Source organism: Nothobranchius furzeri, chromosome 15, assembly GCF_043380555.1.
Source record: "Nothobranchius furzeri strain GRZ-AD chromosome 15, NfurGRZ-RIMD1, whole genome shotgun sequence".
NCBI lineage: Eukaryota > Metazoa > Chordata > Actinopteri > Cyprinodontiformes > Nothobranchiidae > Nothobranchius > Nothobranchius furzeri.
In genome coordinates, this window is record NC_091755.1 from 53,519,985 (window position 1) to 53,542,417 (window position 22,433).

Genomic DNA, 22,433 nt, shown 5'->3' on the forward strand with positions numbered 1-22,433 from the left:
ACTTTAAAATGAGGGTAACAAGTCATAAATAATGCATTACAGTTTTGAAGTAACTTGCCCAACACTGGTGATGGACTGGCTCTTTGTCCAGGGTGTACCCCGCCTGATTGCCCATTGACCGCTGGAGATAGGCACCAGCCCCCACGTGATTTATATATATATATATATATATATATATATATATATATATATATATATATATATATGTATGTATATATATATATATATATATATATATATATATATATATATATATATATATATATATATATATATATATATATATAATCAGGTGCCTCCTTAAGGTTGGGAGTAGGGAAAGATTGGGTCAAGAATCTGCATAATTAGCTTGATTGTGAACCAGGCCTTAGATGGACAAAAAGCAAAAATGAAGTTGTTTTGTGAGGGTCAAATGCTGTCAGGTGATTTTATTCATTCCAACTGCTTTAGAAGAACACCTAACCTCAACATTAAATAAAAGTATCCAAGTGCAGGGGCATAATGAGGAAAGTATTGGTGTAGGGACGTAGGAGACGGGGTGGGGAGCGGTACTTTAAGTCATCAGTAACATTCAGATCCTGCCAGTATGTTGATCCCTCTCCCCCCACTTTTCCTGTCTCTCTCTGGCCCGCCGTCTCCGTGTGCTGTTCGTTGTACATCAGTGTGACTCGTTCACAAGGATGATGAGAGCGCATGCTGAATGAGGGAGCTTGTCCACCTGGCTGCCTACATGTCTGTGTCTGGGAGGAGGATAGCTTGAATGGGTCCAGTGCCACCCTCCCTCCTCTCCTCATCTTCTCCCTCCGTCTCTCTGCTTCAGTGGCTGACTAAGCTTCTCTCGTCTGTCTCCAGCTCTCCATTTGGCCTCCATGAGTTTAATTGAGAACAAGTCATCCCTCCCAGGAAGGTAAGCAGCACTGCTGTTTCCAGAGTCTGACTTTATATCATTAGAATAAAGGGGGTTGTTGATGATGATGCAATTGTTGGAGCTCACCTCTCTTTATGCATGCTGTGAATGCCCAGTAATAGTTTCCTATCAAAGCTGATTTAACTCCAAAATATCTATATTCTCATGCATGTTCTCCCTGCTCAATAGTCTGGTAGGTTGTTCTCATATGACTCTGATAGCCACTGGCTGTTTAAAAAGATTATTTCTTGAAGGGCATTCAGTCTTTGTTCTGACATGCAGCTTCAGGAACGCTGATGATTAAACCAAGGCAGAGACCTAAAGGGGACATGTGGGATCCCGGGCAGGATTAGGGATGCCTTCCTCTGATTATACTTCTCCCTCACAATTCACTGCTTCTCTTTATCTTTTTTGGAAGTGGAAGTCATCAGTGATTACCACTGTCCAGACCACATTTTGGAGTCCTTGGAGGAAGTGCTGGAGAGTGCTCTTTCCAGTGACTCCCTCGTTCTGCTGGGGGAGTTTAAATCTCACGTGGGCAAAGTGAGACATGCAGAGGTGTGGTTGGGAGGAAATCCCCCCTTATTTGAATCTGAACGGTGTTTTGTTATTGGACTTCTGTGCATGTCATGGAATGTCCATAATGAACACCAAGTTACCTTAGGCCGCAGTACGATGGTCGGGTTTGTTTCATCCAATTCGCAGCCGCGTGTCTTGGACACTCGGGAGAAGAAAGGGGCAGAGCTGTCAACTGACCACTACCTGGTAGTGTGTTGTCTCCATGTCATGTTGTGAGGTAAGCGTCTAACCTACGACATACAGAATCAGTTCGCAGACTACAGTGAAAGTTTTAAACAATTATTTAAAAAGGGAGAAGCCAAGGGAGCAGCATAAATGTAGCTGAGACCTTCAACAGGGGTCAGGTGCCGGAATCTGCAGACAGATGGAGGTTAGATCCAGCTCAAAAAGGGCAACAGAGGATTTTAGTGATCTTTTGAGAACTTACAGTCTGAGAGGGAAGTTGGTCCGGTCTGAGTCGGAGAAGCTTTCTAGGAGCAGGGATCCAGAGTTGGAGGTGGAGGGAGCTGAGCGTAAGAGGGTGCAGATCCAGGTGAGTATCGGTGGGCTACTGGAGGTAGAATTGGCAAGGGAGGGACTGAGAGACGAGCGGGTGTAGAAGTTCTCCAGAATTCTGCCAGTCAGAGATGGGAGTGGAGGGTTTGTAAACAACAGCAGGAGATCAATAAAGGCAAAAATCCAAAGTCCAAAAATTCAACAAATGCTCAAAGGCTAAAATACTCAAATATCTAATTCTCTAGGTGGCTGTTAGAAGGTACCCAGGTAGAGTAATCATCCAGCGAAGTGATGGTGTCTCTCAGCTGCTTAAATACTCCCTGGCCAGCTGATGAGCTGATGATCTGCAGCTTGGCCACCTCCAGACATGCCCACCTGCAGAAGGAGACTCAAAACCACATAGCAAATGGCAGGAGGAAAAAACCCAGACCGTGACACTCCGATTGTGGGGGAGGATGCCGGTCAGGCCTGGCAGGCCTAAACGTATTGTGAGGGTCTGCTGGGAACATCTGGCAGAGTCCCCTGTCAGAAGGAGCATCGATTTTCACCTCCCACAGAATTTTGAACACGTCCCGAGGGAAATGGGGGACATTGAATCTGAGTGGGCCGTGCTTCCATTGTCGAGGCGACTAACCAGAGTTGTGGCTGCAGGGTCATCGGTGCTTGTCGTGGTGGCAACCCCTGAACCAGCTGGTGGACACCGACAGTTAGGGATGACATCAAGCCGAAGAAAGAGTCCTATCAGTTTTTGTAGGCCTGTGGGACTCCAGAGGCAGCTGATGGGTACCGACAGTCGAAGCGGAATGCAGCTCGGGTGGTCATGGAGGCAAACAAATGGGCGTGGGAGGAGTTCAGTGAGACCATGGAGCAAGACTTGACTTCGAAGAGATTCTGGTCCACCATCCAGCATCTCAGAAGTGGAAAGCAGTGCTCTACTAACACTATTTACAGTGGTGATAGTGCGCTTCTGACCTCTACTTGGGACACGTTGTGGATCAGTGGGCAGAATACCTCCTCAATCCCACTGGCACGTCTTCCAGTGAGGCAGCAGGGTCTGGGGACTTTAGATTGGGCTCTCCAATCTCTGGAACTGAGGTCACTAAGGTGATCTAAAAAAAACTGCCCTGTGGGAAGTTCCTGGAAGTGGATGAGATCCACCCAGAGTTTCTTAAGGCTCTGGATGTCTTAGGGCTGTGATGGTTGACGCGATTGGGGACAGTTCCACTGGACTGGCAGACTGGGGTGGTGGTTCCCCTATTTAAAAAGGGGGACCACAGAGTGTGTTCCAACTACAGAGGGATGAGCCTCCCTGGTAAGGTCTATTCAGGGATTCTGGAGAGGAGGGTACATTGAATTGTCTAACCTCAGATTCAGGAGGAACAATGTGGTTTTCATCCTGGCTGTGGAACACTGGACCAGCTCTATACTCTTACTGGGCAGCAGTAGCTCAACAGGTTGAGCGGGTTGTCCAGTAATCGGAAGGTTGCAGGTTCGATCCCAGCTCCGGACAGAGAATTCTGCTGCTGTGTCCTTGGGCAAGACCACCAGCAGGCAAGACACTTGAACCACCTTGCCTGCTGGTGGTGGTCGGAGGGACCGGTGGCGCCTGTGCTCGGCAGCCTCGCCTCTGTCAGTGTACCCCAGGGCAGCTGTGGCTACATTGTAGCTCATCACCAGTGTGAATGTGAGTGTGAATGGATGATTGATACACTGTAGTGTAAAGCGCTTTGGAGTCCTTACTCTGAGAGGCGCTATACAAGTGCAGGTCATTTAGAGGGATCCTGAAGGGAGCATGGGAGTTTACCCAACCAATCTACATGTGTTTTGCGGATTTGAATAAGGGGTTTGACTCGGGGGGCCCCGTGGGGGTTCTCCGAGAGTATGGGGTACCAGGCCCTCGGATTCGAGTCGCTAAGGCCCTGTATGACAGAGCTTGGTCCGCATTGCCGGCAGTAAGTCTAGCTCATTTCCAGTGAGAACTGGACTCGACCAAATCTGCCCTTTGTCACAGATTCTGTTCAAACTTTTAAGGACAGGATTTCTAGGTGCAGCCAAGGTGTTGAGGGGATCTATTTTGGTGGCCTGAGGATCGGGTCTCTACTTTTATCAGATGATGTGGTCCTGTTGGCTTCATCGGACAGTGATCTTGCTGGAGCGGTTCGCAGCTGAGTGTGAAATGGCTGGGATGAGAATCAGCTCCTTTATATCTGAAACCATGGTCTTGAATGGGAAAAGAGAAAAATGCCATCTCCAAGTCAGGGATGAGGTCCTGCCTCAACTGGAGGAGTTGAAGTCTTTTATACTTGAATTTTTTTTGTTTTTGTGAAGCGCCTCGTGATTTTTATCTTGAGAGGCGCTATATAAAAGACCGTCTTCTTCTTCTTCTTAAGTATCTTGGGGTCTAGTTCACGAGTAAGGAAAAAATGGAGGGTGAGATCAATAGGCGGATCGGTGCTGCATTAACAGAAGCGCTCAATTTACCGGTCGATCTACGTTCCTACCCTCACCTATGGTCACGAGGTTTGGGTAGTGACCGAAAGAACAAGATCGCGGATACAAGTGGCGAAAATGAGTTTTCTCTCCCGGGTGGCTGGGCTCTCCCTTAGAGAAAAGGTGAGAAGCTTGGTCATCCGGGAGGGGCTCGAAGTAGATCTGCTGCTCCTCCACGTCAAGAGGAGCCAGTTGAGGTGGCTTGGGCATCTGGTTAGGATCCCTCCTGGATGCCTCCCTAGTGAATTTTTGTGGGCACTTCCAACTGGGAGGAGACCCAAGGGAAGACCCAGGACACGCTGGAAGGACTATGTCTCTCATCTGGCCAGGGAACACCTTGGGACTCAGCCAGAGGAGCTGGCTCAAGCAGCTGGAAAAGGGAAGTCTGGGTCCCTCTGTTTAGGCTGCTGCCCCCTTTACTCGACTTAGGATAAGTGGCTGAAAATGGATGGATGGATTCCTCTTTGCTTGAACTTGATACTTTTATGTGTTTATGTTGTAAGTTCTTACAAATCAATTGTGCATGTTGCAGATCAGGAAAACAAAGCGTGCATGCATGACTGAAGACTGGGCAGGCACTAAGGGGTTTTAGTAATACATGACAGAAATCAATGTCCAAACCTGAATCTAAACCTAGGTGAGAACTGATTCTAAGTCAGATCACTGATTGTCAAGCTGGCCGCCTTAAACATGCCGCATCATGTGATCTCTCATCAGCCATTACCTCATGTCTGTGACGGCATGCTTGGTGACGTTGGGTGGTGTTATATCCAACAGCTCTGTCATGCTGTTAAAGCTTTGAGTAAATATTATCCTGTTCTGGCGTTCGCCTGTCACCGTCAGTCACACTCAGCCGGGGTGAAAACAGTCGACTTAAATCTCTCAGAGATCTCTTTGGGCCCCACGGGGAGGTGCCACACACTGTCACGTGTGCTGATGAGGTTTATTTTACACAAAACTTAAACAAACAGCTGACACAAAGATGTAGAGTGTGCCTGCAAGTATTTTCCATTAAAGCAAAAGAAAAATCTATATATGGTAAAATGGTAAATGGCCTGTATTTGATATAGCGCCTTCTAGAGTCATGGAACCCCCCAAGGTGCTTTACAACACAATCAGTCATTCACCCATTCACACACTGGTGGGGATGAGCTACGATGTAGCCACAGCTGCCCTGGGGCGCACTGACAGAGGCGAGGCTGCCGAGCGCTGGCGCCACCAGTCCCTCCGACCACCACCAGCAGGCAACGTGGGTTAAGTGTCTTGCCCAAGGACACAACGACAGCCTGAGCGGGACTCGAACCTGCAACCTACCGATTACGGGGCGAGCACTTAACTCCTGTGCCACCGTCGCATCGAGGTTTTGAATTATGTACTTTAATATAAATAATTAATTATTTAGAAATAGTATTAATTGAAGCATACAACAAACTGCATTAGCCTATTTGTTTCCTTTTCCAATACAGCAAAAGAGTTGTTTTTACTTGTTTTTGCTGACATTTTGGCTTTTGCTGTGTTGGAAAAAGAACCAAGTAATGCAGTTAGCGTTAACGCACAAAAGATGAGCAACAAACATCTAAGGGTTGAAGGTGCACATGTTAAAATCAGAGAGTGTTGTAATCCTGCATACTCGGTGAAATTGCTGCCCTCTGGATGACTGTAAGACGTTAAATTGCTGCTCATCTCTGCTGACTGCACACATTTAATGGCTCTGAGCGACAGTCCTATTTTCAGAGCCGTCACAACTGTCTCAGTGTTGACACGCAGCAGGCAAACCAACATGTACGCTATAGCATCCTTATGCTGCCAAGTGCTGCACACTGCATACGGGTGATCCAAATATTAATGTCCTTGCAGAAAACCACAGGACATCTTCCAATAAGTGTACATATGCACTTTAGAAACTAAGGTAACACACACATGAAAGGTCGTAACAGGAAATAGGTAGATTTGGTAGGAGTGGCTAAGGAGGTGGAGAAGGTCATCCAAATGCAGGGTTAACGATTCGATCTTAGCTACTTTCTGGAAATTTTTTGAAATCCCTGGCTTGAGATGAACACTTTATCTGACTTGTTTTTGTCTGTGGTGGTCAGAGAGGCCAATGCAGCAGTGTCAGACTGTCCCAGGGCAGCTGTGGCTACGCACCACTAGTGTTTAAATGAATAATGGATTCTCTGTAAAGTGCTTTGGGTGGCTTGAAAACTACTGTACAAGTGTAATCATTATTGCTGTTTTTTTTTGTTGTCTTTTTTTTTACCGTGTCCTGTCTGGCTGTGAAGCAAACAGAATTGATGTCTGAATGCTGGTAACAAGCCTTACAGATTTACTCTCAGGTGGAGCATCAAAGCGTCTGCTTTTAATGTCACGCCTGATACTTGAAACTTTGTTGTTATTGTTTTTGAATGCTTTGTAATTCCGACCAGATACGGAGACAGAGGTGAAAGAGAAAGGAAAAGAAAAGGTGGGGAGAGAGAGGGGGGGGGGGGGGGGGGGGTTCCACAAAAATAAACAATAATGAACAAGAGTCTGCTTCTAGACCTGCAGAAAAAGACAAAAAGAAGCAAAAGAACAAAAAAAATGGGACACAACAATACAACAAGATCAAGCTATCACCGCGTCAACTTGATGAAGACATATATAATCAACATTGTTTAACTGAAGAATCACGATAATAAATCACAGTGCATTAAGTGCCAACCATAGTCTTAAGACCTGTGTTTAACATGCCCAAGCCCATACTTTTGAGAGCACCATGTGAGCACCTGTGTGTGTACACGCGCTTGTTTATGTAAGGTTTCTCTATAGGAGCGTCCAACAGAGAGTGTGAGGGACCACAGATTCGCCCCCCAAAGATGCGCAGGAGACGGGGGGGAGCTCCAAATCCCAGAGATCCAGGCGCTGCCCCAGAACACAGGAACCCCAAGGAGACTGCAACCAGAAAGGCCCCCGCCCCCCTCGAGAGGCACAGAGGATCGCCCTGGGGGGCCACAACCAGCAGCCGGCAGAGTCCCGGGAGAAATCAGCGGCAAGCCCACAGGCCCGCCCGCAGCCTCCCACTCCCTAGCCGGCCGAGCCCGGGACCCAGCGACCCGGGACCCAGCGACCCGGGACCCAGCGACCCGGGACCCAGGGGAGACCACCCCCACCGGGGACCCAGCAGAGCCCAGGGACCCAGACCCCACCAGGCAGCCACCGGGATTGATCAGGCAGATGCCATATATTAAACCCCCAGACCCGGTTGCCACGAACACTCAGGCAGACCAAGGCACAACCTCTCACACCAGATGTGGCAGGGGGAGTGGGGATGAAGATCTATATCATCAAAAGAAGATCCAGGAGAGGGGAGGAGTCAAAGGCCCCACCTGACATATACAGTCATACACAAACACAGTCACACATTCCCCCCCTCATGCTCACACATGCACATACAACCCAAGACTTACAAAAATGCACGCCGGACACCCACTCATGCTCCCCATACACACCCTATTAACTCTGGTCCCGGTACTGCTGCACATGGGGTACAACCATCACCGGTAACCAGAGTTCAACCCTTTCTGCTGGGGTGCTGATGAGCAGGCTCCCCCGCCCAATGCTGAGCACAGCAACCCACCACCCCAGACCCCAACCAGACGGCCAGATCTCCCTCCTAGCCTCCAGCCCCAGGAAGCCAAGCAACAACAGAGGTGCGCTAAGACCCCTAGTCTCCCTCCGCCTGCTCCAATATAGTGTTGTGTGATCATGAGGTGTATTCCATGGCTGTGGTGAGCGGGCAGTGGGGGCATCATCCGGCCTATGCCAGCTGATGCCACTGCACCACCTCACTTACACCCTCAGCCCTCGGTGTCTAAGTGCGGTTTAAAATTGGAAGGGGGCACCGGCACCCGGGAGGAGGCTGAGATATCCCCCTGCCAAATGCTGTTGAATGTGCTCACTCCCAAGGCCCTAAGTGTGTGTTTGTGTGGAATGTCATCAGTGGAAGTGTATAAGGTGCAAATAAAATTGGGGGGCAGGTTGCCACAGGAATGCGGAAATGGGGTCCATACCCGCACTCCCTGACTTGCCCACCCCCCAAGGTCCTATGTGCATTTTTGTGTGATGATGTGAGGGAGCAGGAGGAGAGAAACATGCAGGGATGGGGAGGAATGGCTCCCCTGATCTGAATCTGAGCAGTGTTTTGTTATCTGACTTCTGTGCTCATCATGGATTGTCCATAATGAACACCATGTTCAGGCATGAAGGTGTCCATATGTGCTCTTGCCACCATGATACCTTAGGCCAGAGCTCGAAGATCAACTTTGTTGTCATCTCATCTGATCTGTGCCCACATGTCTGGACACTCGGGTAAAGAGAGGGGCAGAGCTTTCAACTGGTGGTCATTTGGCTCAGATTATGGTGGAAGATGCCTTTTGGACCTAGCAGGCCCAAACTTTTTGTGAGGGTCAGCTGGGAACATCTGGTGAAGTCTCCTGTCAGAAGGAGCTTTAATTCCCACCTCCAACAGAAGTTTGAACACATCCCAGGGGAGGTGGGGGACATTGAGTCCAAGTGGGCCAGGTTCCATGCCCTCCATTGTCATGTTGGCTGACTGGAGCTGAGGCTAAAGGGTGGTCGGTATTCATCATTTATTTGTTATTAGTTTACTTTATAACTTTTTAAAGTTTCATTTTTGGGTGTGCTTTTGAGTGGCTGTATTGTCATGTGGGTCTTTTTGGCCTGTGGAACTCTAGACACCGCTGAAAGGTAGCAGCAGCAGACCAAGTGGGATGTGCCTCGGGTGGTCAGGAAGGCAAAACCCTGGCATGAGAGGAGTTAAGTGAGGCCAGTAATTCTTCCAGGGGATTTTATGAAGAGCACAGGGCACCAGTGAAGAATTTGACAATCCCAGTGTTGGGCTGTAAGCACAACCCCCACTTGTTGGCGTCGGGCCCTCACACCACCCTCATGGAGTCTGTTTCTGACCGTTTGAGCAGACACATGCACATTTGTGGCCCGGTGGAGGTCATTCTGCAGGACTCTGGCAGTGCTCCTCCTTCCTACTGCTGAGTTGCTGCCATCCCACGGCCTCTTCCACGTCTCCTGATGTGCTGGCCTGTCTCTTTGTTGTAGATTCCATCTCATGCTACCACTTGAGTGAAAGCACTGCAGCATTCAAAAGTGACCAAAACATCAGCCAGAAAGCAGAGGAACTGAGAACTGGTCTGTGTTCACCACCTGCAGAACCACTCCTTTATTGGGGATGACTTGCTAATTGCCTATAATTTCCACCTGTTGCATTTGGAATTGATCATTCTATTCTATTCTATTCTATTCTAATGTAGCGTGATGAAGGCTCTCTGATGTGTGGCAAAGGTCACATTTGCCCAGCTGGGTCAAGCTGGGTCAAACAGTACTTTTTGAATCCACAGATTACCCAAGGAGCCACGATGTCTGCTCAAGATCATAACACCATATCTGCTGTTCCGTCCCAAGAAGGACACTTAGTCACGATGATAATAATTAGATAATAATTAATAAACTCATTGATTTTATTGCTGTTTAATATAATCATCATAACATGATCACTTGGTTCAATATAAAGGTATTTTAATTACATGAAGTGGATTATTATGCTTTGGGTATAATAATAATTATTATTATAATGATTAAAGATGTGTTTAGTAACAAGGTCAAGTTCACCCTATTCAGCTAACACAGAGTTCAGATAAACAATAACTACATCACATGTTTTTGACACATGAGCAAGCTTTCTTCCGGAGAGAGTGGGAGTGGTCCTGAGAACTTTTGGTTAAACTACCCATCACAGATTCAAGTCCGGTTCTTGAACCAACACCACGAGGAAAGGGGAACGGCCGTCTCCTAACCTCCACCTGCTGTTCTAGTCACGCCGACCAGAATATCCAAAGAATAAACGTAACTGTAAACCAGCTGACGAAGACTCTACCAGAGTCGTTGATTTCTGAAGTTAAGTTAAAGACGAGAACGTTCGTCTGCCAAACGCTTCATACACCGTGTACCCAGGACAACTCTGGACCAGACGATCGGACACTTGCGTCTCCTCTACCAGCCGGGGTGTCATCTTGGATGAATCACCATCCTCCTGATCTCCGGATCCACAAGAGGGTCAGCTGTTTGGGTGAGGTAGAACACGAGAATGCGTTTGATGCTGTATCTCTCAAAATAACTGTTATCCGCAAAACATCATTTCCACCCAGAACGCTTTCATTCTCTCTGGAAAAAAACCTTCTGAGAACTTCATTCACACATCCAAAACTCACCATTCTCATTTTAGCTCCATTCAGTCACAGGTTTGCTTTTAGACAAGTTTAATATCAAAACTGTTAAAGATTGTCATTAAAATTGCCATCCATGAATTGTCATTTTATAATTGTCATTTCAAATCTTCTCAGTTTATAATTTTTAGTAATAAAATTTCTTCATTTTTAAATTTGCCTCATTATTGAAACGAAACACAGAAAAGGTTGGTATTTCTGGTTATTTGAAAGCAAAAGATCCTAGCTTCTGATTTAAAATAACTTTTGCTATTAAATTTAATTATCTAAATTAAACATTAATCTTTGGATTAAAATTAGATCAAACAGGTTGATGTATAAACTTAGATCGATATATAAGTATCCGGGATATTTATATATATGATATAAGCTTCATAGGTTAATCTGATTGGTTATTTTTTGGAATCCCCTGCATAGCAACGGAGGTGATTCCAGTATGCAGATTTAACGCTACACTAAAATTGCACTAAAAAGGGCAAGCTCAGTTAACATCCATCATTTGCTGTCTTCCTGTGCCCTCTGTGGGCTTTTCATTATCTCTGAAATAAAGACTAAAATGAAAATACATACAATACTGACTCTCCTCCGTTCAGGCAACCTGGCATCACTGATAGGTTTGCTGTCAGGCATAATGATGAAGTCTCGTTCTTTACCCAATAGGATGCTCTAAGTCCTTGAAAGCCAACGATGCCTTTACATCATTCTTGACAGATCACAGAAAATATGTGTCTCCTGCTCTGTCCTCTTTGTCCCAAGTTAAACCTGCTTGCTTTTCCTCTTATCAAACAAAGTGATGCTTTTAATCACAATCAACATCTAGTGAAACAACACAATGGGGAGAAGCTTTTGGGATTGGTGAATGACTCACACAAAGAGACATTCTTCAGCTGATCATGACAGGACACCATTAAGATTCCCTCAGTAACCTACTGGCCTGATCTGTTGATGCACAGAATTACTTTGGCTTTTCTAAACGACTCTTTAAGGCAAAACCATTCTCTTGCTCCCCTGTTCGTGATCCTGGCCTGGGCCCTCATTCAAAGGTTTAACTTTCCATCTTACAAAAGAAATTTAGAATTTTTGCAAGAACCAGATTTATGAAACATCAACTCTTTGGGAATCATACGGATAAGAAACGTGTAATATCATGTATGTATTAAAAGCCTTCTTAGTGGCCAAGTGGTAGAGTGTCCACCCTGAGGCTGGGAGATCTGGGTTCAAATCCTAGTTGAGTTATCCCCACAAGACTTTAGTAATGGGACCCAATCCCTCCCTGCTTGACACTCAGCTTTTAAGGGGTTGGGTTGGGGTTTAAACCACCAAATACTGTAGTTCCCAAGTGCAGCCTTCGCTGCAGCTCACCGCTCCCCACGATGTTGGGTCAAATGCGGAGATGAATTTAACCAGTGTGTGATGATGACTAATGGGACTTTAACTTTAAAAGAAGTCTCGTCACTCGTGGTTCTTTATAATTTATTTCCTTAAAAAGCAGCTTTGTTGAGCAATGCACTTTCCTGCAGCAAGGAACCACTCTTCTTAATGTGCACCACTTAAGCAAATTTACAGAACAAGTTTGGTTTTCAACACAAACGTGTCACAGGACACTCGAGTCAGAAAAAATTGAGATAGTGCTAAACACCAGTCACTGTCCTTCCTTTTTTCCACCATTAGAGGACATAACATAGGTCCAAGCGTCTTTTGTTGTCTGCGACTTCGAAGGATGTATTTTTTTTCTTTTTGGGACTCTGGTATTTTGGCCTTACATTGAAGTGGTAGCAACCAGCTGTTTCTCCTTCTCTGATATTATTGAGCAGAGAACCTCTCACACCACTGGTGTTCTGTTGCTAAATATGCAAGTGCGTTACGTGTGGAGGACCCGGGGAAGTGCAGCGATTCGGCCAGACCGACAACCGGATGATCCAATGGTTGTTTTTGGTCTGAAAGCAATTATTGGACACAATGAACTCATAAGTGTGCTTTTGAAAACATTTCAGATGGGAAATGCTTCAAACACATCCTCGATGTTTGCCTCCACCATCTCCAAAGAGCACGACATCATGATGGGTTCCCTGTACAGCGTCTTCTGTGAGTGCGCATGCTTCTAGCTGTGATGATCTTTAGAACCACTTGCTCAGCTCAAGTTCTCTTCTGCAGGTATACTGTCCTTCGTGGGTAACTGCCTCCTGCTGCTGGTTGCCTACCACAAGAGATCCAGTCTGAAACCAGCAGAGTTCTTCATCATCAACCTCTCCATCAGTGACCTTGGGATGACCCTCACTTTGTTTCCATTAGCAATTCCATCAGCTTTATCACATAGGTAAGTTCTTTATCTTTCTCAGCATCAGACTACTTAATAAACAGCTAATTGTCCTTTATTAAAACGTCATATCAAAGCTAGCCTACTCCTTTTTGAATAATGAAAAACCAAGCAGATTAAAAATCTTCCTGCTGTTAGCTCCAGGCTCATCTCCACCTGATTCCCCTGGTCTGTGTGTTCAGGTGGCTGTTTGGAGACATCACCTGCCAGCTCTATGCCATGTGTGGAGTTTTATTTGGCCTGTGCAGCTTGACAAACATCACGGCCCTCTCCTTTGTGTGCTGCCTTAAAGTCTGTTTCCCTAACTGTGGTGAGGGATATCAAAAAGCATGTTGCAAATCTGAGGAGCATGAGAAAATGATCAAACTGTTCAAATTCGAAGCATCTTTTTATGTCTCCCCTCTCAGGGAACAAGTTTTCCTCCTCACATGCCCGCCTCCTGGTGGCTGGAGTCTGGTGCTACGCTTCTGTGTTTGCCTTGGGACCTTTGGCTCAGTGGGGGCACTACAGCGCTGAACCCTACGGCACAGCCTGCTGCATTGACTGGCATGCACCCAATCACCAGCTTTCAGCTTTGTCTTACATTGTCTGCCTTTTTGTCTTCTGCTACGCGCTGCCCTGCACCATCATCTTCTTCTCCTATGTGTTCATTCTGCTGACGGTGCGGGGGTCACGTCAGGCCGTTCAGCAGCATGTGTCACCACAGACCAAGACCACCAACGCACACGCTCTCATTGCGAAGGTCAGAGGATGTGGCGGTCTCATGTCACTAGCACTGATTCCAGGGTTTGCAGTAAGCAGGTTCTGAAAAAGGATGTGAGATCATTAATTATTCAAAGCATATTAACATAAATAGCTTATTAGGGGTTGCATGACTTAACCCTTTGATGCATGAATTATGAAATCGTCGACCATGATTTTTTAAACAATTTTTTTCATTCATCTTTAGGTGTGAATTAAACAAATTTCATATTTACATATTTTTTGTAAAATTTAACTTACAAATAATTTATTACATGTCCACCTCAGTGGACAGTGTGCAATCTGAACATGAAAAATGTTGGCTTGACTTACTGAAGTACAGATGGAGGGGTTCAAATGCAATAAATTCTTCAACAGCTGTGCTTAATAGCAAAAATAAATAAATAACAATTTTAAGTACCTGTCCACTGTAGTGACCATTATGCATCAAAGGGTTAATTTTTTTTAAGTCGACAGTCAAGTAATGAAAATCGAGTCGACTTCGACTAGTCGTTGATGATGTTGTACACCTGAAGCGGCACGGAGGATGGGGGGTGGGGGGGTCGGTAGGTTCGCTGGAGTTTTTGACAATTAAAATTGCACCCACATTTTCTAAGTTAACACATCTCTTTTAACAACTGTAGTTTCTGCATCCTACTTCAGCCCTCTCCCCCCTCCCCCTGCGCAGCAGCCGCAAACGCACGGATGCGCCTGCAGCCTTTCCTGCTGCTCTAAACATTAACCCTTTGATGCATAATGGTCACTACAGTGGACAGGTACTCAAAATTGTTATTTATTTGTTTTTGCTATTAAGCACAGCCGTTGAAGACTTTATTGCATGTGAGCCACTCCATTTGGACTTCAGTAAGTCAAGCCAACATATTTCATGTTCAGAATGCACATTGTCCACTGAGATGGACATGTAATAAATTATTAGTAAATTAACAAAATGTTACAAAACAATTTGTTGAACTTTGTTTCATTCACACCTAAAGATGAATAAAAAAATTGTTTAAAAAAATCATGGTTGAAGATTTCATAATTCATGCATCAGAGGTTTAAAATAATTATTTCATTTTCTGTTCCTCACTTCTGATTACCTTCAATGGTGTTTGTTTGTTGCAACCACCAGGTACAAAAGCAAACTTGTTTTTATTTGACTATTTTTCTGTCCTGTCTGTTTATTATCTTCCTGCATCTCCTCTCAATCCTAAAGAAAAACTGCTACCGGGGTTCATATATATTCACCTCATGAGTTACCTTTGAACTGCAGTTCTAAAAGATCTACCGACCGCAAAAACAGCGGAGTGCCGCTGCTCGCCGGCCGACTACAATGGGACCGTTTTTGCTGCGGAGTTCGTGCCGGAGTGGAGCGGAGCGGAGATAGTGGAATTTTGGGGGTACGTCACCGGAGGACAAAACAGGTGATGCGCCTCGCTCCACAGCAGCGAAACGCATCAGGCACAAATAACAGACAGAAAACATTAAAGGAAATGAGCCGACATGAACGATCGCGTGTTTAATTTGTTTTTGAGGTCGTGACACCTGATTTGGCGGTGCTCAGGACGCAGATGTCTGGAGCGCACGTCAACGATCAGAGCTTTGCATGCGCAAACTGGTTAAGATTAGGATGGGGGTGAGGGAAAGGTAAAATTGCAAGATGGAAATGGTCACAGTTTGGTTAAATGTCCGTTTTACCGCCGGTGTCAGTACCGACGCTCTGGCACAGCGCGTTGCCTCCGCCTCCCGACGCGCAGGAGCTCATCACCTGCTGTTTTTTCCGAGGACTGCATCTTGTCAGTCATGATAGTCGATGACGGGCATAAAAAGTCACTACAGAGCCGTGAAGTCGACTAGTCGACTAGTTCATACAACCCCTATAGCTTATTACTTCCCTTGTCTGTTTTCAGCACTATCAGGGGAATCTAAGAGAAATTCACACCACTTACTTTAGGAAATGAGATCAAGCTGAATGTTTCTATCACCTAAAGCAAAAGAGTGATTTGCTTTATATACACACACACACACACACACACACACACACACACACACACACACACACATATATATATATATATATATGTATATATATATATGTGTGTGTGTGCGTGTGTGTGTTTTTATTTTTATTTATTTTATTTTTTTTTAGAAAATATTCCATGAATCACTCAACACATTTTAATAACACTTTTGAGCAGAATCCAAATTGCAATGGCCACCGCATTAATGAAACACAAAAATGGCCACAACTTAACCCTCTGATGCATGAATTATGAGATCTTCAACCATGATTTTTTAAACAATTTTTGCATTCATCTTTAGGTGTGAATGAAACTAATTTCAACAAATATCTTTTGCAACATTTTGTTAATTTACAAATAATTTATTACATGTCCACCTCAGTGGACAGTGTGCATTCTGAACATGAAATATGTTGGCGTGACTTACTGAAGTCCAAATGGAGGGGCTCACATGCAAAAAAGTCTTCAACAGCTGTGCTTAATAGCAAAAATAAAGAAATAACAATTTTGAGTACCTGTCCACTGTAGTGACCATTATGCATCAAAGGGTTAAGACGGTGCAGGTAAAAGATAAAGGCGGGGGGATGGAGGGCATGTAGGCTTACCAGGTGACCTTGCTTCTGAATCTAAGTCATAATCATACATCATCATCATCATCATCATCATCATCATCATTTAAACACAACCATGTGGATGACCAAAGGGAAGTTCTCTACTGAGACATGAGCGAACAAAAGTTAAAGCAGATCAAAAGTTATCCCCAATACAAGGAAGAACAGGAAAATAACATTAAAAGAAACAGCTGAAGGCTGGAGGGTAAAAATTAGTCTTCAGCTGACGTCTAAAAACCCTTTCAAAGGAGTATGTTTGATACGATCTGATTTAAGTTTAATTTGAGGCAACTCTGTCACTGTTTTGGCAAAGTTTCTCAGAAACCGATTTTAATGAAGGTCAAAGTCTCAAATAGTCAACAACTGGTTTAAATCTACACCTGAAAATCTGGCCACAGCTAATGAAAAATCCTACATTTCACAATTTTTATTAACAGCTCAACTTTCAAGCTGGCAGCTGGAGGTTTTTCTGAATGCTGTAACTGAATGTTTCCATTAGCTTTACTTTATAACACCCTTAAATCCATTGTTGTAAGGGCAAAAGTAGGTCAAGAGGCAGAACGGGTTGCTCAGTAGACGGAGGGTTGCCAGATCGATCCCAGCTCTTTGCAGGAAATTCTGCTGTTGTGTTTTTGGGCAAGGCACTTCACCCCACCGGACAGTTGGTGGTGGTCAGAGGGACCGGTGGAGCCAGTGTTGAGCAGCCTCCTCTCCACCACTGTGCCATAGCTGTGGCTACAGAGTAGCGCAGCACCATCAGCATGTGAATGGATGAATGATTCACTTTAGTGTAAAGAGCTTTGGGAGTCATCTGACTCAAAAAGGTGCTATTCAAGTGTGGGTCATTTATTATTTTTCAACATCTTAGTTTAAAACTCTGGTATGGAAGGCAGAAATTAACATGCAAGTTACTTCTAGGACTGTTCTGCCTTTATTTCCACGTGTTGAGATTTCTGCTTCTTCTCCACAGATGTCAATCGCAGTGTGTATAGGTTTCCTTGGTGCCTGGACCCCTTATGCTGCCGTGGCCATTTGGGCTGCTTTAGGAGATGCTACACGGGTCCCTCCTGCTGCATTTGCCCTTGCCGCCATTTTTGCCAAGTCTTCTACACTCTACAACCCAATGGTTTTTCTGCTGTGCAAACCCAACTTTCGTGAGTGTTTATACAAGGACACAACTATGTTGCGACAGAGGATTTACAGAGGTAGTCCTCAGCTGCAAGAGTATTTTGGCCTCAACTCACAACGCAATAAGGACACTGATGCCTCCACGAGATTCTCAAATGGTCAGCAGGAGAACTACGGAGCATTTCTGAACTGCGCCGAGAACACGGCTCTGTGTCAAGTTCCTGAACCCCAAAAGACAGCGTGCATCCTGACAGGATCCACAAGCACAGAGGTGACAGTTAGCCCACTCTCAGCCAATCCACAGCTGAATTTCCTCTAACGGAGCATTCTGTAAAACAAAACAGGACACAAAGTCAAAGAGACAGAGAAAGTGTGATTCACTCAGACACCATGGCAACACCACATGGCTGCACCAACCATCTGGAATCTTTTCTGAGAATCTAAAATGACCCTTTCACTGTAAAAAATCTGTGATTCAAGACAATCTGCAATGCTTTGCCTTCACCTGAGAACATTTACAACATTAATTTCTGCATGAGCTTTTTTTAATTCAATTAGTCTCTAAAATAGAAGAGGAAGAAGTCCAAACACCTTGGCTGTGTCAGAGTTAGTCTGAACAACGACGTTAAACATTTCACTGGTGAAAAAAAAGGAAATTATGGAAAAGTAAACAGAATTTCTGTGAAGGTTTGCAAAGACATGATCCTTATCACATACCCGAAGCACTTGTGTCACTGCAGTAACTGTGTAACACTTTGCCCTGCAGGACTCAGCGGTGCCTGTAGGAATGCTTCCTGATCACCACTGGGACTTGTTATAACAGAGACACAATCTCAGTCTGGCGGCTGGCGTGAAACTGATCCAAAATACTATATATAATAATCACTTCAGCGTCAGCTATATGGGATGAGCATTTGATGATAAATAGAAAGAATTAATGAAGAACTTGCTATACTAAGAGACTCAGCTGGACGATGTAAAGAGGATCCATTTGGTTTCGATTAGCTTGTGTGGGGTATGTATTTCTTTCTTTGAAGGTGTAGTTCACTGAAAAACCATTTTTAATGATTGTTTCTGATTATAATCAGTCACTGTTTTTTTCATGCAGGCTGAACATGAAAATAGTCTTACACACCTATCTCCTGCATTACCTTCTGATGGAAAATAGTTGGTGAAACTCTAGGATTTGAGAATCCTGGCAGATCTACGTCACGCTGTCACGCATGGGCTCGCACATCTTTACTCGTGATGGGGAAGGCTGTTGTTGGTTTAGCACCCAGAAAACAGCAAAGTGAATGCTAACTGTTAGCATTAGCAACTCCACCACAGAAAAACTCCCCCAGGCTTGTGTTATTTGTGAAGATAAAACATCCACGTAGCAAGTCAGAGGTAGAGTCATGTTGCTGATATCCAATCTAAGGAAAGATGTCAAAATATCAGGAAATAAAAGTCTAAAACCTGACGTGAAGCTGCTTTCTCCCCTGGCTGACTTGTACTTCCTGATTCGGGTGCAACTGAGATTTTATTCCTCCAAGTACGAGTTGCAAGGCATTCATTTCTACTGCAAATGTATTGACTAAATGAGTTTCCCACATCTTTAACGACTGCTCTGTTCAAACTGCCTTAATTTATTAGTCATTAATTTTTACGAAAAGCATGCACTCAGTAAAGAAAACAACACCCAATCCAGAACCTAGAACCAAAAGATGCTCTACTATATGTTTACATATTAAAATATATACAAAATAAAAACAAAAACATATACATTAAAGGATTAGCATGATAATCCATAAAGCTAAAGCAGGATTTCTCAAATAAAAAAAATATTTAACTCAGTGAAGTGCTAAATGTTTTTAACTGAAGCTACTGACTCAGATCTCACAGGAACATTATTCTGTTGCTACTTTTGATTTCTTTTCATCCAATCTTCCTGCTAGCTAAAACTCCTTGATGATTTTCAGTTGCAGCAACAACCCTATGTGGTTCTGAATGTGAATCAGTAAATGAGTTTTCTACTAAACTCATGAATGTTGTTGAATAATCCTGCTCCCGTTAATGTGCTGTGTGACTTCATGTGCATGTGAATAACTTCGACATATACCTATAGGTGAATAAGAACACCTACCATGACCAAAACTAAATTCCCAGGAGTCTTGTTCAATAAAGTCATGAAAATATTCAATTGTAGGTTTTTTCTTTAAACATTTTAATCTGAAGTCTCGCCAAGTCACGACCTCACCAGAAGCAGTGACGTTTACAGAAACCATGTTCGTCTCAGAACAGACGAGCTAGAGACAGCTGTGTCATGTTCATCATGGCAAAGCCTGTCACGATACGAGCCAGGAGGAGGTTAGGACCCAAAATGCAGAACCCAGGACGACAAGAGGCAGGAGTGGAGATAAAGTAAAATCCTTTTATTTAGGATGAACAAAACAAAAATAAATCCAAACAGCTGGAAGCCAAAATCCAAAAATATTCAAAAACCAAACTGGAGATCCAAGAAAAACACTAGAGATTAAACATGAGACGAGACTGACAGAAAAACAATGGACCAACAAACATACAGAGACACAGACGGGTTATGTACACTGGGGAGGATGAGAGGGAGATGAACTGCAGGTGTGTGGGGAGAGAGAGAACAGGTGAACTAAATTACTAATCAGGGAGAGGGCAGTGAGTTGAGGAGGAAGAAAAATAACATGATCTAAAGACAGAACCTAAAAACAAAAAGAGCCAAATAACTAACTAATAATCTGGGGAGAGAAACACACCAAAAGAGACTAATAGATGAACAGCTGAAACTAAAGGAAATCACTACAGAGAGAGATACCACAGGGGTGTGACCACGGGGAGCACAGGACCTGGAGGGAAATACCTGGGGGGGGGGGGGGGGGGGGGGGGGGGAGAGGAAAACTAGAGGGGCTGCAGCTCTGGGAACACATGAGGAAGGCGTAGACAATGACACAAGAGGGCACTAGGATACACAACAGGAGAACCTAGAGATGGATGGAGAACACATGAGGGAAGGGGCAGACGCAGATCATAACAAAGCCTATAAAGAAAAACTTTATCTGATGAATTAATCATACAATCACCCCTTCAACGCTCATAAAAGTTCCATCATTATAAAGTATTTTAAATAGAGAATTTTTTATCTCCTCATCCTAATTGTTCTATAATTTTACTTATTTGCTGAGATACACGTTTGCTTGAAGGCACAAATGCACTTCTGATTCTGCTAAATCAAATAAAAAGAGAGCAGGAATCAGGGCCTTTGCTGGAGCTTTTTCCTACTTATCTGTTAAAAACAGCAAAGAAAAGCGAACCCCCTTGAATATAACAGAAAACACTTTATTACAACCAGATGAAACCCAAAGGTAGCTCAGGTTGCATCTTGTTTGTGCCAGGCTGCCCTCTAGTGACCACAAACAGAACAACACGTGGAAAAACATTTTACTGTAAAATGATGCAGATGGTGAGACCTTTTTAAGAAAAACAAGTCAAACCAAAGAAGACGTAGCTTTAGGGAACTTTGTTCAGTTCTGGTCTGACAAAAACTCTTGTAGAAAAGTTGTTTCTAGGCTGTTTGTTTCCAGGTATAGGCGGGACTCTTGTCCTGATCCAGGCCTGAGTTCATCTTGGTTTGTGTCTTTCAGGTCCTGCTGGACTAAGTATGTCTGGGCTTTGTGGTCATGAAGGAACCAAGAAGGAAAAGAACTCTGGTGCTGATGGAGAACTGGCTGGCCTTGAAGTAAAACAAGGTGAGTTCTGACTTGATTTAATCCTCTGATTCAAACATAAATAAGGTTAGCTCTGGTAGCTCACATGTGTTGTTTAGCATCAGACTAATCACAGCGTTTCATTTACTTTTCATTTTTACTGAGGTGATCACAAATGAGAGGATCAGTAGAAAAAGGAGACACCATGGAAGACAAAGATGCAGCATTCTTGTGCACATCCAAGATTTAGACAATATGAACGAGTTTCAATGCCAGAACAGAGAGACACATGAGGACAGGTAAGACCGAGGGACAGAATGTTGGACTGAGTCCTTTATTCTGATGTTTTTGGATGATGAAAACCACTTGAGATGAAACATCTCGCTTTCAAGTGAACTCTTGTGACACAAATGTCTGATGAAATGTAATAATTGTACTGAATACAAATGAAAGTTTGACAGTCGTCTGAGCATGTTTTTTTCTTTTAAATCTGTGCACTATACCACCCAAAGAATCAGCACCTTGATGTGTCATGATTCGCCCCGGCCTCCCTGACTGTGTTGCTCCTTCCGTAATTAGCCTTATTGTTCTCACCTGCCCCTCGTCAACCTGCCCATGTGTTCCCTGATTGTTCTGTGTATTTATACCTCCCTCTTTGTTCTTGTCGTTGTCAGATCATTGCGTTGTCTTTGTGTGTTCGTGCTTGTGCTGCCACCAATAAACCCTTTTTTATTTTTTTCTTCCGCACCTGCTCTTCTGCCTCCTGAACCCTCCACCACACATGGTCTGCCATCTCCACCCTCACCTCACCTCACCTCACCTCACCTCACCTCATGACATGACATGACATGCTGAGGGGGTTTGTGTGCCCATGTGGTTCTGCAGTCCTTGTGGGGTGATGAGATGAATATGAGGAGCATGAAAAGCAAAACCGTGTCAGGAAGTTGATTCTTTAATTGTATTAAATTGTTTTCAAATCATTCCTGAGATTGTGTGGTCTCTTGTCTTTTTAAGAAAATCATTTAAATTATTTTGTCTGTTTTGCAGTGCATTTTTCCTGCAGCATCTGAGTGTATAAAGGCCTTTAGTAAAATGTATTCTCTGGTCCAATTGTTTTACATTTTTTAACACA

General features: G+C 44.3%; 1 protein-coding gene across 1 annotated transcript; it reads left to right on the top strand.

Annotated features, from left to right (window-relative positions):
• Nucleotides 1-579: 579 nt before the first annotated feature.
• opn7d (opsin 7, group member d) lies at nucleotides 580-19,748 on the top strand. The gene is made up of 6 exons (XM_015968473.3): nucleotides 580-907; nucleotides 12,759-12,849; nucleotides 12,919-13,081; nucleotides 13,264-13,391; nucleotides 13,489-13,823; nucleotides 17,425-19,748. Exons 2-6 carry the CDS (start codon nucleotides 12,759-12,761, stop codon nucleotides 17,899-17,901), a joined length of 1,194 nt encoding a protein of 397 aa, XP_015823959.3. The 5' UTR covers nucleotides 580-907; the 3' UTR covers nucleotides 17,902-19,748.
• The last annotated feature ends 2,685 nt before the right edge of the window (nucleotides 19,749-22,433 follow it).